Below are 18,417 nucleotides of genomic sequence, written 5' to 3' on the forward strand. Positions count from 1 at the left end.
CATAAGCAAATAAGACAGATGTCTTTCACCTATCTTCCTTACCACGCGAAGACAGCGTATCTCGGATGGACGACATAAGGTTCTGCTCTGTCACCGGACACTTCAAAAGGCGACGCTGGCAAACGACCAACGGCAGATGACGTCACAATGGCGTCCATAAGAATTACACAAAACTACGATAACTTTAACATTTTCAGTGGTGATTACCTGTTACCATACTATTCGACTGTGAGCCTCGTTACCTTATCTTTTAAAAAACGTATCTTTGCAAAAAAACGAAATTATTTCATGGAGAAAAAAGTGATCAAAAGATACTAAACCCCTAAACTTTATTAGCTAAGCCCATTATTTCAACTGCCAGTGAAGCCCTGGCACTATATTAGGTCCTGTATGCCAGCTACAATGAATCAGCGAGCCATCGTGAATCATTACTTCAAAACCGTCTGTTTGAACGTACGAATGTCTACCAACAGATTTTGGCAGGCTGATCCATTGAACTAATACTGTTTCACGCCAGGACGCCAACATGAATAAACAGTATTGTCAGCCTTACCAAGGACACCGGTTTACTAATCTAACCAAGGACACAACTGTGCGTCAGACTGACTCAAACGCCCTCCACCTATCAGCTGCTAGCGCAAGCGGCGAGCGAAAACAGAAACTGACCTCGCCCGGCGCGCCAAGAACAATGTCTGTTGAACAGGGCGACCGCCGACGGCAAGGCGAGGCGTCACCGATCACGCTTCCGAAGGGCGCGACTTGGACAACATGCAGATAGAGCCGGGTGTTGCGGTGGGGAAGGGGTCTTACCCAGGTCGTATTTGTTTCCCAGGGCACTGTCAATCTCCTTCAACAGCTGACTGGTCTCCGCTTCGATGAATGACGTCACGGATTCGTGCATGCTTTGCTGCAATTCTGCAGGATTGCAGCCAAACAACCATACGTGTAACAAACAGGTTAACAACATCACAAACATTCGGGAGCGAAGTTAAACTAAAAACGTTATTAGTGCGTCTAGCTTCTTCCCAGGAAAGTATCAAGTATAAACCATTTTTCATTCTAGCATTGTGGTCACACACGTGCATGCATTTTGTATTCAAGAACGTCGCTTTTCTTAGATGGAGAAGTCAAAAGGTTGATATTGTGGCCGTTTGGAGGTGAGAAATCGCATCGTTTGCGTTAACGTCAATTGATCTCATTCAACTATATCTGTGTATTGTGCTAAGGCATTTATTCATATTCCACTAATGAGGCAGCGACGTCCTTATTTCAAACACCAACTAATTTTCCTCATGCCAACTTTTCATTGTCAACGATGCAAGCAGTTCAATCGGTGAGTCTAATGTCAACCCTATCACCCATGCAGTGAACTGTGCACAGCTTCCAGCAATGTTAGCAAGTGTGAGACTCCCCACTCACACCAAAATGCAAACACCTACCCGCCCATTCACTGGCCAATCACACTAACCTATAGCGAACGGCGACCCACCTTTGCGCCGAAGTGAAGGACTTCTGCTGAGTGATTTGGGGCTGGGAGGGGGCAGCGGTGATGTCACACCTTGGCTGTCTCCCGCCGACTGGGACGCGTCTCCTGGAACGGAGAGAAACGTGGGGTTAGTGACGTCATATAGGTCATACTCGCAGAGCAGTGTTACACTGATCAGTGGCGTAATACAGTTTACATCTGTAATAAGTCATAGAGCAATGCACATTACGTCAAAGATAGCACTGTGTAACTGGGAAAAATTCGTTCCCAATCATTCATCATCATTTCAATGGCCTACAAAGCTGGTGGAGGACGTTTCCTGCCGTATCACGTAAGGAGAAGACGCCAGCTAAAGCGATGGCGCACTGCGTATGTTCCGCTACACCTGTGTAAATGTGTTAGGCACTTCTTTTTCGGTTTTCTGATCCACAAATACCAGCTGTTTTGGCTCGAGCGAGGAGCCGCACGGGAAAAACGCCAAAAAGGGCAACTGGCTGTACGGGTAAAAACTCGGCGGCTGTGAGCGCCTGTCTCAGTCCGCTGACTATACCGAGACGTGATGTAGTAAACGTGACGGGGGAGGAGGAGATGGAAAGAAAAGGGAAGAGAGAGGGGGAAGGAAGGGAAGAGAGAGAGAGAGAGAGAGAGAGAGAGAGAGAGAGAGAGAGAGAGAGAGAGAGAGAGAGAGAGAGAGAGAGAGAGAGAGAGAGAGAGAGAGAGAGAGAGAGAGAGAGAGAGAGAGAGAGAGAGAGAGAGAGAGAGAGAGAGAGAGAGAGAGAGAGAAAAAATAAAATGAGAAATAACAATTCAATAACCGACGCCAATCATGAAGCATTTTCCAAAACGTTTGTATGACAGCCTGAGACGCTCAGAAATCCCAAAAATAGCTGTCAAGAAATGGTAAGGATATTTCGAAACGATGCAAAGTTGTGGCTCGACATTGTTAGTCAATTGCTGAAGAACGGACACAAGGCTAACAATGACAATCGTGAAATGCTGAGGGTTAGCGAGGGTTACCTCCTCCCCTCTGTATTCCCTTTCCTCCCTCCCCAACCACACCACCCCGCCCAGACGGCCGGACGGTGTCCCCATCTGGCAGCTCTGTAGGCGGGGATTTGGCAGCACCGCCGCCGAGTTGGCAGCCGCCGGTGACAGGCTGTCACCCGGTGACAGATGGCGGCAGGGTGACAGATCTGCGCCCGGTATGTGCGCGGCACTGACCGGGCGGGACTCCGCAGATTGTCTGTTTGAAAGAATTGCAGAGGGGCTGCAGGCTTAGCAAAGCGCATGGATCGGGAGACCGGGAGGACGATATGTTGTAAGGCTGGCGTAGGTGAATAACTAAAAATGGCTTAACTTCGATTGCCCTAAATTTCAGTCAAAAAAAAAAAAACTAAGACGGCAAATTGTAATTGCAATGATTATTGTTCTTGGCATCGCATCATGCGTTTTCGTGCAGTGTTGCACCGCATGCTCATATTTTTCTGCTAAAGAAGCTAAGCAAAATGTATACTTGCTAAAAAAGTACGCATCGACTTTCGCTAAACCATCGAAATTAATACGGATATCTTGAGCAACTTTGTAACATATCAAACAGGAACATATATTTAATAGCCAAACATATCAACATACCACAGTACCACTGAACTATGTTTGCCTCGAGTCACTCCACTAACCGGCAAAGTCACGTCATTGATTAGATAATAGTCTGGGAAATAGGCCGCCAAGGCCGCTACATTCAAAGTCAGGGTCAACAACTCCATCGGGTTGTCCCTCTTTATTGCCCCTCGCGGTCCATCGTACCAATTCCCCGCGGACCATTTCCACACCCCCTCTCCGCAATGGTCGCCAATTGACACTCCATAAATTCCGCCTCAGCGCACCGCGTCAATTCGTTTACTGTCGATGTGTTAAGTCACGCACTGTGCGCCGGTCCGACGCACGTCGGCACGTAACAGCCTGTTTTTGTGTCAGTTAGTCGGCTGAATGTGTATCGGACACTGTTGTGACTCGCTCAGTGCAGTAGCACATGCAATCCGATTCAGCGCGATGCAGGAGTTTTGCAGTGCAGAGATTGGGGTGGGTGAGGGAGGGAAGGTCGTGAATGGAAGAGGTCTTTGGCCTCAGCAGATCCAGAGGATCTGTCTTATGTGGTTGAATGTGGCTTTCCGGGATGCAAAGTTACATTGGTATCTACAATGCCATTTCCCCTTTCGGCATGCTTACAAATGTTTTGTGTTGTTGACACAGTCACGAGATGTCTTGTATGCTTTTTGTACGTAGAAGTGCAAACCTTTCCAATGCTTACGTCGGAAATGTCAATCAGTTTAACATCTCGATCAATCTAATCAATCCCTTTCAACTGTGACAGACACGTCACTACACCCATCCATTGGTGTGAGGGTAGATTAGGTGCGCCCCCTCCCCTCCCTCCGCCCTCGCCAGCCAAGTCAAACGCGCGTCACCGCCAAGGTCACCACCCCCACCCCTGCCCCGAGGCTATAAATGACATCGGCAGGGGGACGCGCGCGGGGGAGGGGTCGCTGGCTCCTGAGCCGTTAGGTATGGGGTCTGTGCCTGTGGCGGGCGGGGCGAGGGTGGGGGCGACAGCAGAGTAGGGCGGGACGGAATAGAAGTCGGTTTGTTTACAGGAATATTGGATGTGTTAGGGGGGGGGGGGGGGTCAGCCTGACATACGTCTCTACCAATACCACACACACACAAACGGAATCTTGCGGAACATGGGAGGCGGCAGGAAAATTTTGTTTGGCTATATTTGTGCCATTCCGGTCAAAATGATCATTTTATGCCATGTGTCAGCATGCTATTCTTTGGATGCTGGGTTTGATGCATACATAAAAGAGTAAGCGGTTAGGAGCGTGCATAAGTTTATTGGTTTCGATGAGTAACTTTTGTAGTAAGCGGTGTTGAATATTGTTAGCAGGGTGCCAACAAAAGCTCGAACGGGGTGGCTGCCAACGTGACATCAATAGCATACATCAAACCTGGAAGGCGCCAATATCAGGCGCCACTTTTGTTGAGAGTATCGACATTATAAGGACAGAATTTGTTTTTATGAAATTGGATAAACATTTCTGTGTCTAGAACCCACGTAAATATTACCAATGTAACAACGATTCACATTGCATTATGTATATCGAACTGGTGCTGTCTTGAGTCACCTGCGCAAAGTAAACATGTGAAAAAGTCCGCAGTTCCGTCAGAGCACTTACCATTGGTGACCACGCCATTTTCTTCTGGTTTTCGTTCCACACTCTTCTCCTTGGACCTTCGGAACGAGTTCTGGAGGGTTCGGAGCATGGTGCGAACAGAACCACGCCGCGGATCTCAGCAACGTGATAATTATAAACTAGCTACGGAACTCAGTGCTAGCTACACTTCGCCAACATCAGAGACCCTGAAAATGTTATAGAAACGTATTGGAGAACGCAAGTATTCAACTAGTTTCTACAGCAAAAATATTGTGTGTCAGGTCACTGCAGGTCAAGCTAGGTCTCATCTTCTTTCAGCTCGAGGGTCATGCTATTGGAGTAAAAAAGTATGTGGTAAATAAAACTACAGTCGACAACTTTCAACTCACTTCGCTTAACGAGGATTCCTTTCATGGTCCGCTCAGCAGGTTCGGTTTCTCGAAGCGTGCTCACTCCAATTCTCACCACAAGCCCACTTCTCACCACGTTTGCCTCCCTTCTTACCACGAGAACGACCGGAGAATCGGACCGCTCACCAGCCGTTCCGCTCACCAACTGAGCGACAATTGTCACCGAAAACACCTTCCGCCAACTTCTGCCAAACGCTGCCAACCACTGTTAATTACGAGTGGCCACCGTCAACCACTATTCTGTCAACCTCCGTCAACCAGTGTCAACCTCTACCATTCCCCGTCTGCCAGATTCTACCTCTGTCTACCGTCAACCAGCACCGATTGACGCCAAGTAACCGCCAAGATTGTCGGGCCTCTCATCCATTGTCGGTTGTTGGACATCGTGTTCGCCCCTCCGCTGACGGTGTTCACGCTGGCCTTCGCTAGCCAATCGCGAGGCGCGTTTGGCTCGTATCGGTGGTGTTTTCGGTGGTGGGAACTGGCAGCCAGTGTTGAAAGGTGTGAAATCAAGCTAACAGCGAATCACTGAGCATGACATGACAATTGCCTCGATTTTAGCATTCCTCTACGGATTTTGCTTCTGTCAGATAAACACTGCGATTGTGTTCAAAATTGCAGATTCAAAATATGAACATTATTTCAAAGCACCAATAAGTTTTAATCAAAAGGATCACTTGCATCCTAGGCATCCTGGGAGGCCACTGCAGGTCATCTTCCTCTCAAAGAAAAGGGTACACTATTTAGATCGTTTTGAAAAAGAAAATGATGCGCCAGAAAACATTAACCCTCGCCGGCCGAGGGGGGGGGGGGGCGGGTGCCGCCCCCCCCATAGGTTTTTTTCGCGATAGCTCCGAACACGCTGGCGATAGAAAGCTGAAACTTGGCATACCTGACCTTTGATCCAAGCCGGATCTTTTGACACCAACCTCATTTTTGGGTCAGGTCAGGTCACTGACCTATGACGTCATAAGTGAACCTCTGCACGGTCTTCAGATGTCGCAACTTCGCAACGCCCTCACTGCCAGAGGAGATGTCACAGGGAAATGAAACTTGCAGGATCTAGTATCCATTATGAGTCCCACAACTTGTATATCTCGGATTTTTCCTAAAGGTCATATGAGGTCAGGTCATTTTCGTGACCTCACCATTATAAGTCAATGGGGAAAAATGAAAACTGCTATTCTGGCGCCGGGAACGATCTTCAACTATCTCAAGCACACAGAATCGTGATTTGATGCACTCCTTGCAAGGTTAGATGCGTCACTTTTGCAATGTTGACCTTGCGTGACGTCATTTATGACGTCATCAAGGTCATATTAGTTTTTCGTCAATAACTCTTGATCAAATTGAGCTAGCGAATCGGAAAAGCCACCAATGGACTCAGGAAGACCTGCCGAATCGAATGATATGCAACATGACCTCTTTCGACCAACTTCGTGACCTGGAGGTGCTCAATGTTGGAATTGTGAACTTTGGTCCTGGTCCCGGAGAATAAAATTTGTCCGGAGAATCAGCCAGCTTTTAGTACATTCAACAGGAAAATCATATTTGGCCTACTAAAATATGTGACAGTTGATAAATTGTGTTCTCTCAATGCTATAACTGCATCTTTTAGGCGTAATAATGGCAGTTATTACACAGGCTGGAAATTTAAGAGATTTTAGGTGCCGGAGAATAGATTTGTAAAGGAGAACCAAATCGTTTGGACCCGACTGAGACCAGCAAAGGGCCTCATTTCCTACATTGTGCTGACCTGACCTTGACCTGAGGTCAACACCCCAAGTTGACCTGACCCGGACAAAAAGTATGTCATTCGACGCGCCTGAGCGAGACAAACACGATGCTGCCAAAATCGGCGCTCTGCGGCCGTTTTTTTTGCGAAGTTATTCACCAAAAACTAAACCGTACCTTGGGGCACTTGACCTGACCTCAGAGGTCACCGGTTGACCTAGGACCTTAAAATCGGGTACCAATCTCTGCGTCTCGTAACGGCGCACACGCTCGTTTTTTCCGCGACGCGCTAGCTCCACCAGGGGCGAAACGGCGAGGGGGGGGGTCGTACCCGCCCCCCCCCCCTCGGCCGGCGCGTATGTAGAAAACCAATAGGTCCGGCGATGGTTAACATAGACGTAGGTATAGTTTTGATGCCAATGCCCATACAAAATTAGCACCGCATCATTATTGTAATGCCCCTGGTGCCACATTCCACTCTGGATAGCGGCATGATTGTTGGGGACATTTCACACATGAGCCTCAGCCGCAGTGATTCTGCACGGCGCCGGTCGAGCCATCAGATCAGCCTCAGAACCATTCGTCACCTGTGACCCAGTCTTTGTCAACAAATGGCGCAACTGGCGCGAGTAATGACGCGGTAACGGAGAGCTAATGCGCCATAACCAGTCCATAGCGTCAGTGGTGGCGCAGCTCGGCGGCCACATGCGCCGAATTTGTCACCAGACTCCAGGGGTCAACGATTTGCAATGATGCTGCGCAACAACATCGACAACAAGCGTAACGACCGAGAAAGGGTGACGAAAGAAAAGATGATGTTAATGCATCAGGCGAGAGAAGAGGAAAACATGAAAGCGGATCATTTCTGGTACATTAGCTCAACAGCAAACGAGAGTCGCCAGAAACAAGAGCATGACGAGAGCGTCGGCCTCTCAGGTAAAGCGGTCGCAACTTTCGAAAACAACTCTGGCGGTAACCGTGTCGACTTTTGTCCGCCATCATCCCGGTTCAAGACATCTCTGAAAGCAGCCGTCACAATTAAAATGTGACGCGTCACACACCGGCAGCAGTGCGTTACCGCAGACCTCAAGACACACAAGAGCTGCTCCATCACAATCAGGGTTGGCTCTTCTCTGACGGGGAGCGGTAGATTCCATCAGTGCCCGAAGGAAAAGACCGAGAAAATGCGAGCCATTGTGGAACGTTACTCACAGGTAGATAGGAAGGTTACCTGACCCGTGCAGAAGTTGTGCCTTATCTGTGTGATCTTTTTAGGTTAGTGATGGCTCTGCAAAGCTAGAACGGTTTTTCTGTATTTCACTTGACACACAGGTTTCTACTCGGGATGAGCGTAGAGCGCCAAAACATGAGCCAATGGAACAAGTGAATGTATTCAATGAGTTTAATTGAATGAATTAAATTAGGTAGTTTGTATCGGTGCCCGGTAGTTCAGCAAAAAGCACCATATAAAGAATTATGGTTTGAGAAATGTTATGGCATTGCTGTGGGGTAGAAAGACAATTTTCTTTTTAGAATGTTTTGCTCAACGAACTCAAGAAATGCTTGCATGTAATAATGAGCGAATGGTCCAATGCAGCATTGCCTTGCTTTGCCTCATTCTTACACCATGAGTTGTCGCCGCAAAGTACAAGAATCCAACACGTCATCGAAGTTCTGGATAACGTGTTGTTGCACAAGTAGCGTCTTTAGAAATTCCGATTTCCGACTTTCCTTGATTGGCCTCTACATTGCATATTGCATGTGCTCATGATCCATATAGCATGCAAACAAAACCACCAGTGTAACGACAAATATACGCGGCGATACTCCACGGAACTTTTAGACACATGCGACCAATATGTGACCTTTTGTGACCTGACGGGACCATTTGTGACCTGCGGTGACCTGACATGACCTAAAATCATCTGCAGTGACCTGATATGACATGCGCTAAGTAATCCTATAGGGATGACGACGATTTGTGACCTGCTTCGTGGCAAATATACACATCCAGCAGTCAGCACATGATTGTCCCCGTCGCAACGATGCTCGCAACAAACACCGATTTCCACCTCCCATCTCAATCTCAGGTCTCGTTTCACTTCTTCACTTCACTGGCTCACTTATCCGCTCCACGCTACAGCGTCAGCTTCACCCTGCTTTCGAAAGGTTTCCCGTGCAATGCAACGCTTCCTGGTGCAGTCATCTCCCTGCTCTTTGCCACCCTCTGGTGATCTTTGCCGCACCACGGTGCACAAAACTGGAGCTGTAGCTCTCCCTCAGAGAATCAGTCGATGCTCACTCGCGGGGATAAGTTGACTTAGCGGAGACCGCGAATGGCTTCAGAAGAAGGCTGACACGACTCAACAGATATCTGATACTTGATTGGTGCAGGCGTAAAGCTGAGCGGCGGCTACAGATCTGCACATCTTCCGTTTCAAATATTTGCTGGTCACACAGATCAACATTCTATGTTCCTGAGCACGGGTCACAACATCGCCCAACTATGCAACTTCGAGCTATGATGCACTTGCGAACGACAATATATATAGATTAGACTTCACTTCGACGCCACCCAAGTACCCTGGAATCCCTCAGGAACTCCGTTCGGCACCACTACTGACTCCACTCCCGGTAACTCTCAACACCACGCTATAACTCCACTCTACCTCACTCCACACTCCACTCTCCACACTTTCGGCACAACTCTCGGTCGCTGCCGGCCAGCACGTGCGCCAGCCGCCAAGCGGCGTGTCACTCCAGCCCCCAACTCACTATCCATTACCGTGCGGCTCGCGCGGGGGGAGGTTCCCGTCTACCGTGCAGGGGCGCACCCAGCCCCGCGGGTCGGGGAGGAAGGAGGGTAGACTCTGCTCAGTGGCGGTAGTGGCAGGGAGGTGCGGAAAACGGGCCTGGCCGCGCGGCGAGTGACGTGGAGGAAAAGGGAAAGACGCAACGCAGCGAGTTGGTAAGGGGTGATTTTTTAGGAGCGATGACAATGCATAACGTTGGTCACTAGTTTCCTTGATACGGATTCTGACGCCCGCTAGTTCCAACGATATTTGCCTGGTGTTTCGTAAAATACGTCATGCACACATGACTTCACATCAACAAGGCATAAAACCACTTTCAATAACTGTATTAACATAAAAGGTTGTTGACCATAAATACCTAGGCCGGGGGGATCCAGGGCGTCGCAAGTCCATCTACGACACGTCGCAAGTTACGACACATGTCCCGTCGCAAGTTGTGTCGTAGCGAAAAAGGAGGGATGTTGAGGAAAGAGGGGTTTGTCGGAGGATACGACAGAACGTAGCTGCGACAAGGTTTAAATACCCGCTTTACTCGAGAATTTAAAAGGCTACACGATCAGCTGATCCCGTAGTAAGCGTCAGTAAGGTCGAAAACTCTATCAAGCATAAAGGAACATTCGTCCTTCTGGTTTGCGAGCTTATGAGACAGCCAGTTCAAGCATGTTATCTGATTCTGAAGCTTTGTCTCAACTGGGTGACTTGTGGTTGCTATCGCTCACGTGAGTTGCCATGAATTTTGGGATCGATCACAGAAGATTTGTGGCGCTATAGGGCATCTAGAAGCGATGCTTTAGAAGAAATGAGTTAAGAGAGTATGAGGTCACAGAGAGTTAGTAGAGTTGGAGATTGAGGTCACAATTGGAAGTTACAGAGGTCACCTGGGACACTTCAGGTCACGGAGGTCAACTTGGGGTCATCACAGAGCTCAATTGGAGACCGCAGAAGTAATCTGAGACACGTCAGGTCACAGAAGGCAACTTGGGGGCACGTCAGGTTACAGAGGTCAACTCGGGGTCATCACAGAGCTCAATTGGGGGTCATCTGGGACACGCCAGGTCACAGAGGTCAGCTTGAGGTCATCAAAGAGCTCAATTGGAGGTCACGGAGGTCATCTGGGACACGTCAAGTCACAGAGGTCAACTTGGGGTCATCACAGAGCTCAATTGAAGGTCATGGCGGTTATCTGGGGCACATCAGGTCAGATAGGTCAGCTTGGAGTCATCAGAGGGGTCACTTAGAGGTTACAGAGGTCATATGGGACACGTCAGGTCACAGAGGTCAACTTGAGTTCATCAGAGAGCTCAATTGGAGGTCACGGAGGTCATCTGGGACACTTCAGGTAACAGAGGTCAAATTGGGGTCATCACAGAGCTCTATTGGAGGTCATGGGGGTCATCAAGGGACACGTCATGTCACAGAGGTCAACTTGGGGTCATCACAGAGCTCTATTGGAGGTCACGAAGGTCATCTGGGACACGTCAGGTTACAGAGATCAACTTAGGGTCATCACAAAGCTCAATTGGAGGTCATCTGGAACACGTCAGGTCACAGAGGTCAACTTGGGGTCATCACAGAGATCAATTCGAGGTCATGGGGGTCATCTGGGACACATTGCTTTTAGAATTTGGAGAATCTTTTGGGGGATGCCTCTCGCAACGTCCAAGACCGCCTTTCTGGATTCGCCAGTAGTTGCTGGAATGGTGTTAGGCTACTTCATATTCATGAATACCCCAATAAATGTGAATATAACATATTATGCACCATGTTCAACACTCTCGCTGGCGCGGATTGAGGCCTCATAGACGAGCCGTTGGTTCTTGCTTTATAACTCGCGTTAGCGGCAACGGATTGCAACGAAATTTTCAGGATCTCAAGTTTCAACAATTTTCCACGTACCATGCAAATTTCGTGACCATGACCCCAATGACCTGTGACCTGTGACCTCTCCCTCAAGGCCATATCAACTTGCGACACAACTTACGACTGCTATTTCAAATTCGTAAGTTGTGTCGTAAATCAGGCACTTTGCGATAGACTTTACTTCTTAAGTAACGCTACTCATCAATTGATCCCTCCAAAAACGACTTACTACACAACTTGCGACACGTCGCAGCTGCGACGAGGCTTACGACGCTCTGGATCCCCCCAGCCTAAATGTTACTCCAGCGCTGTTATCACTGAGTTACAGTTATACTCATTGCAAGTGTCCTCGGTCCCAGTTCCCAGTGGCCGTCAATTTCTGTCACTTTATGTCGGACTTCGGATACCGTTTGTAACTGCGATGATATTGCCAACTAATGATTCCATTGGAGTTTTGCTGATAGTTCTTTCCTGTTTCCAAGCAATGTGCATGATTTCAATGTAATGATTTCATCTCTTTCCCATTCATCCATCCATCCGTACTATGAGCAAATTTTGTCATGCACCTCTCAATCACAGCTGATGCTCCATCACACCTTTCCATTTTGATCAACCTCCCTGTTCCACGCCGCATGCACTGCGCATTTCGTTGTGTTATGATGTGAACGTCACCCGGTGCCATTTATAAACAGAGGGACTGAGAGGGACCGACCCCGGCGAGGTGGTCTAACTTTTGATCGGGCGAACTGGGAGGTGGGAGGCTGGAAGGAAGACAGACACTCTCAATATCGGCTCTTCCTCGAATCCGTATATATGAGATTCAAACTGCAGTAAAATCTAATCTAGGCCTCAAGAAGGTTTATTTTGATAGAATTTCAGTATCTAACTTCATATAGTATTTTAGTAATGGGCAGAAGGAGATACCTATAGCTCATAAGATGTACATACTTACCTAAATAGGTAGGTATACCTAATAAATCATATACCTGACGAGTCATATATGCAATACATCCAGGACACTTACACGTCGGACTAACTTTTATGAGGCCAGATGCCTAGGTGCTGCTTAGATGTCGTTTGTAAAAATGCCATTCATATTTTTATGTCTACCCAACAAAAAAAAAGTTTCTTTTTGTATAAAAAGCAAATGAAACGCGATCGTACCCTTCAATAGTTCAGGCGTTCTGAAGTTCCCATGAACCAGGGCCAGCCTTTCAGAAGCTGTCGGAAGGTTCTGTTTGGCCCACATTTATCGTCCCTCCCCGGCTCACCCTCTATCCTCATAGGCTCTCATTATCCCACACAGGAAGTGGTCAGGCAGGTGGGCAGGCCGTGTGTGACGTCACGGACAGCCAACAGCCAATCAGAGGCACCGCTCAGCGGAACGCGCGCGGCCGAACGACCACAGCTGAATGATCAGCTGAACAGCATAGTACATATCAGCTGAGCAGTGAACGCAGCGGACTATACGTCAGGCGAACTTGGATTATGCGACTAAACGCAGCCCTACATCAGCTGGATGCAGATGATTACGAGCGAGCGAGCGCAGCGAGCGAAGCGAAGTCTTTTCAATATAACGGAAAAATCTCAGTATGAGCGGCCCGGCCCGGCCTGTAACGCTTTTGAGAGGCTTATATCTCAGCAACCGCTGGACCGATTGGCCTGCGGTCTTTTTTGCTGGGTAGCCCCATCCCTTCTACCCTGTAATTGACTACTTTTGACACATCTCATTGACCGTCGTGGCACGTGCCACGTGAAAAGTCAAGGGTGTTCAAGCTGTTTTGCAAAAGTAGTGATTTTGAGAGGCTCATATCTCAGCAGCCGCTTGGGCGATTGTCTTGCGGTAATTTTTGTAGGGTAGCTGCATCCCTTCTTCCAAAGGTCGGATACCTACTCTTGATCTATGTAAGTGACCCCCACTGCACGTGCAAAATAAAAAAAGAAGAGGTGCCAAATTTGTTCCCATTTGAATAACTCGGTAATTACTGGGGCGATTTTGCTGAAACTTGGCATATCAGGTAGGCACCCACCAGGCAATGCATTCCCATGTGTTGCGGTTAGGGTGCCACTGCACGTGCGCACGTGCAGGGGGCGCTTCCAGATCTCGAGAACGGCTGGGCCGATTGCTCTCAAATTTGGTACACAGTTGGGGAGCGGTTAGTAGGGTGCCCTGCAAAAGTAAGTTTGGACCCCGTTTGCACGTGCGCACGTGCAGAATGCCGCTTCCAGATCTTAGGAACGGCTGGGCCGATTGCGCTCAAATTTGGCACACTGCTAGCGACCGGTTAGAAGGGTGCTTTGCACAAGCCCCGTTGGAAGTACCCTCTCGCCCTTCCGCACGTGCAGGGCTCACTATCTCGCTCGCTCGTTCTTCGCCCAAAAGGCGTTTTACTGGTGGTATGTTCAGCGCATCAGAATTATATACCAAACTCAAACGCAGCAAATTTTACATCACCTGAGCGCAGTACATAGCGTATCAGCTACGCACATTCGATTCAATATCAGCTGAGTTACAGATTAGGGGTCATTAGTGGTCAGTCGTAAATGAAATCATGATAACTCGTAGTTTGCATACAATACGTAGGCACAGATACATACAAGGTCAGGCACATTGCGCCATTTTAGACACCTGTCGTGGATAGTGTAGGTAGTGGTGCACTTCAAGGAAGCAATAAATTAGAATATCGCCCTGGAATCTGAAATCAGCAGCGAACTATGGAATGATGTAACTATACCTATAGGCTAAACAACATAACGGGTGGTCAGTATGAAACTGTACAAAGTTTGATTAAGTTTGATTTAAGTTTGATTATTACAGTACCTATATATGGTGGATAAGTTTCGGATAGGCTGATTCTTTGAAACGTTTTACGAATTATAACTTATTATGATTTATACTTCCTATGCCTTTTGGTAACTTTCTTTGGCAGGTTCAAGTTCATACCTACATTTGATCAACACCAAACATTGCTTAGCCACGCAGAAATGCAACATCGCAGTGAAATTGTGATATAGGTACATACACGAGTCAAGTCACCCTACTGGCATGTAAGATGCATGGATAGATAAAAAAGTGTCTCGCATCATTTGTAAAAGACATGGATAATGGAGTATCAACAACGATACCCACCATTTGGCCGCACAAAAAGCAGACAATTTCGACGTCTGCACTCTGCAGTCGTATACCGTATTTCATCCATCTGTCTGCGTTTTTCGTCCGCTCCAAGAACTGGACAGCACATCGCCCGGTGCCCACCTGTTCCCTCGCTCTCCCCCCTCTCTGACACCTGTCCCACGCCCCCCCCCCCCCGCCAGAGGGGCGGTAATTGTCCGGAATGTAGGGGGACACGACATTCCTGCCCCATTCACAGCTGGCACACCTGCCTGACCATGATCCGTCTGTCACTCTGTGGAGACACTCGTGCTCAAACTGTTATCATACCAAACCGACTAATCAGCTACCCTGGCAAGCGCACATTAGTTATTCTATTGAGGCCTCTGAATTCGTATGTTTCGACCTCGCGATCCATGGGAATAATAGCTCCTCGGCTGTATTTGAAATACCCGCGCGCCACTAGCAGACGGTGACCGGAAGCGTTCACTTCCGGTCGGCCGGGCGGGGCCGTGACCCCCGGCAGGTGGCAGACGAGGTGGACAGCCGGCGGGGGGGGGGGAGATAATTACTTAGGTATGCTGGAATGCCTCTGTTTTGCAATACAGCTGCTGTGGTATGTCCGCCGCGAGCAGGCTCTTAGAAAGTGTGAAGTAATCTTTGAAGCCACGAACTATACTGTATTCATTGATAACTATGTATGTATTCCAACTAAAATTAGGTATATTTCTCATTTTAATAAGGGAAATATGTGAGTTGGCACTTGGTACATTTGCATATGCTGGAAGTCTACGAGGTTGGCTCTAGCTACCATGCTATTTCATGGAGCAATCGCCACAATGGGCTTATGATATCAAAAGCCAGTAAAGATTGACCAAAAATCATATTTGAGATGTAGGTATGTATGTAGACGAGCAAGCCTCCATGCTTCAACAATGCACCATAACGTTTGCGTGAAACGAGACAAAAAAGGCACCGTTAAAACGGCATGCCCATATCCCCATTGCCCATGCTTGTTGCCCCAGTACCTCACCTTGTGAAATACTCTTTGTTGAGTTTTATCAGCTGAGTGTTTATCGTCGTGTCGTGTTTCGTCAGTTTTTTTTTTCTTGTCACTTTATCACTAGTCAGTGATCACTGGTCACCAGTTTTAAGAAATTTCACAAGCCATCAACGAGCTTCAGCAGGCACCAATCACCAACAATATGTCACCAATCGGCACACACATCTCTACCCTTCTCCCATCGTCAGCAGTCGTCACCAAGCACCATCACCAGCTCCGGGTACACCACCACTCGGCGGGAGAAGTCGGTCACAACTGGCGACCATCAGCCATCCACAAAAGGACGGCTGCGCCGCGGGTCAGGGGCCGGAACGGCGCGGCGGCGACCACCGGAACTCCCCTCCCCGCCCCGCCCCGTCCCGACGGAGACAGGTGCAGGGGTCGCCGGCGGGGGGGGGGGAGGGAGGGGCAGAGATGGGACGGGGATGGGCGCAGAGACACAGAAGCAGGGATCGGTTGAATGGGAATTCAGTAGTCTGCGGCCTGAGCTTTGTGGATGAATGCCATCGTGGATGGATGGCGAATAAGCTTGTTGTGTTTTGCCCCTTTCCAGTGTTGACATTTGACAGTTCAATATAACCAACTCAATGCACCTACAGTGCCATATTTTCGTCGCAAAATGACAATGGTATCGTCTTTGGTAATACAAGAAGGCGTACACATTGCATATCGCATGGAGGTGGGTTGGAGCATCAGATTGGGTAGCAGAGCGTATCAGTTACGTCTACAGCTCTATAACCAGTCAGACGTTCTGGAGGATCAGAGGATAACAACTTATTTTGATAATCTGTTACGGAGGGCCTATTTATTTCAAAGACAGCGGAGTGACCAACGACTTTAAGCATTGCCCGGCTTTTGCATTCCAGGCTCCGATGAAATATATGTTCAGTCACATGGCTAGCTGCTCCAGTCTAGCCATACAAATCGCCTATCAGGGCACACATTATTCACACAACTTGCGCACATCATGACTCGGCCTCCGCGGGCTCAAGGCAGGACGAAGTAGTTAGCTTCGTCATTCTACTGACCAATGTATCATCCACGAGAGATAAACAAAGCTGAACATTTCATGGTCTGAAGAAACTGGGTCAGGGAGCCGCAGGAATTGTGCAAAACTAATGGAAACTGTAGGTACTTTGCAAAGCCTATGCGCTTTAGCCGTAAAATGAAGAACAGAGGCATATAAGCAATGTTCTTCCTTACGCCAGAAATGTTGTCCTTGAATTCAGATAGATGTTTGCTGTGAAATTATTGAAGGATCGTTTACAAATATCTGGGAAATTAAATCTACGGTAATTGGACAAATCATTCTCAAATCAATAGAGTTTTATATGTTTTTTATCCGATTTGGACTCTCACGTGATGCAAAATGCTCCATCTAATCAATTCTGCCAATGGACAGCTTTGAAAGCTCACCCTCAGCCATACCCCAACCGATACTCCCGTAAACCCACCCATTCCCGTAAACCCTCCTCCGCTGGAAAACCTGCCTCCCAAGAGACACCGCTCTGTAAACCACCCGCTCTCAGTGGTAACCGTTGTGAGAACCACACCTATCTGTTCGACTAGCCCCGGGCTGCGGTCCGTGTTTAGGAGTCTGTGTGAGAGCCTGGATTCACCTCAGTGGGTGTGGGGACTGAACCCAAACGGAGCGGTGTTCGCACGGTGGGGGGCGCGGCTAGAGAGCAGAACGGGAGGCGATCAGACGTGACTGAGGTGTGGGATATTGAGGGAGAGGGTGCCGCGTGATGGGTTTGTGTGAGAGAGGAGTGATCCAATATGTCCACGGGAATGATGAGTTTGGTAAGTGAGAAATTCTTCCTCGTCCTGCCATTTTTATAACGAAATATTAGAGCTGAATCTTAATGTTTTTTTTTTTTTTGCTTTTTTACAAAAAGCTAGCAAATTTCGATAAAGAATAAATAACATTTCGACAAACCATGCAAAGATCTTATCTGCGGTCAAAAATATTCCACCAATGGTTAGACTGACACCGTTTTTTACCACTTCACGACGCAACTCGGAGCGGTTTTGTACCGGTAACAAGCCACACGTGTCTCGGCCGCATTTCGCCGGCGTCACGCGCCATGTCACCTGTCACTTCCCGTGACGACCCGTAACGACCTCGTGACGGTCGGCGCCGCCTCGTGACTCGTGACCGGTCGTGACACGCGCCGCGCGACACGGACGCGTCACGGAGGCGACACGCCGCCATGACACATGACGTCACGGTGGCTGGGCGTGACGCCGGCGCGTGTGCCGTGACGCGCGCGCTCCGACTGACGCCCGTGATGCCGGTGCGGCTCACACAAAGACGCGCGCCGGGCAGACGGATGCGGGTTGGTATTTACCGGTGGCGCCAGACGTTAGCGCGCTTCCCCCGCGCCACGCGCCGGGAAATTGATAATTGGGTTTGGGCCCTTCTCCAGAAGTAAAAGGGCTGTGTTAGGGGATCGTTGGACTGTTGGATCTCACACGGATCTCATATTTGTGTAGACAAAGGCACACCGGAACTCATGAACCGATATGCCACGGTAGATCACCTTAGCAGTTAACGGCGTACATGAAATGAAAGCGCCAAATGTTTCAGTGAAGTGAAACATTTGGACAAGAAACATCATCGTATTCGTGTTTTGAAGAAACAACATCATCGTGTTACGAAACCTACATTTGGTAAACAAGAAACATCTTCGTTCAATTCACCATGCCCAATCTGTGTTGCTACTC

The 18,417-nt window shown here is 48.5% G+C and overlaps 1 protein-coding gene across 2 annotated transcripts in view; it reads right to left on the reverse strand.

Annotated features, from left to right (window-relative positions):
• Nucleotides 1-698: 698 nt before the first annotated feature.
• LOC122373658 (protein transport protein sec31-like) overlaps nt 699-18,417 on the reverse strand; it is an 86,182-nt gene continuing 68,463 nt past the window's right edge. For both annotated transcript variants that reach the window (XM_043351946.1, XM_043351947.1), the window contains 2 exons: nt 1,490-1,591; nt 699-915 (listed from right to left, as the gene is read on the reverse strand). In XM_043351946.1, coding sequence (XP_043207881.1) covers nt 731-915; nt 1,490-1,591 — 287 coding nt within the window. In that variant the 3' untranslated portion in view covers nt 699-730. The remainder of the gene's footprint in view (nt 916-1,489; nt 1,592-18,417) is intronic.

Source organism: Amphibalanus amphitrite, unplaced genomic scaffold, assembly GCF_019059575.1.
Source record: "Amphibalanus amphitrite isolate SeventyFive unplaced genomic scaffold, NRLGWU_Aamphi_draft 001531F_arrow, whole genome shotgun sequence".
Classification (NCBI taxonomy): Eukaryota; Metazoa; Arthropoda; class Thecostraca; order Balanomorpha; family Balanidae; genus Amphibalanus; species Amphibalanus amphitrite.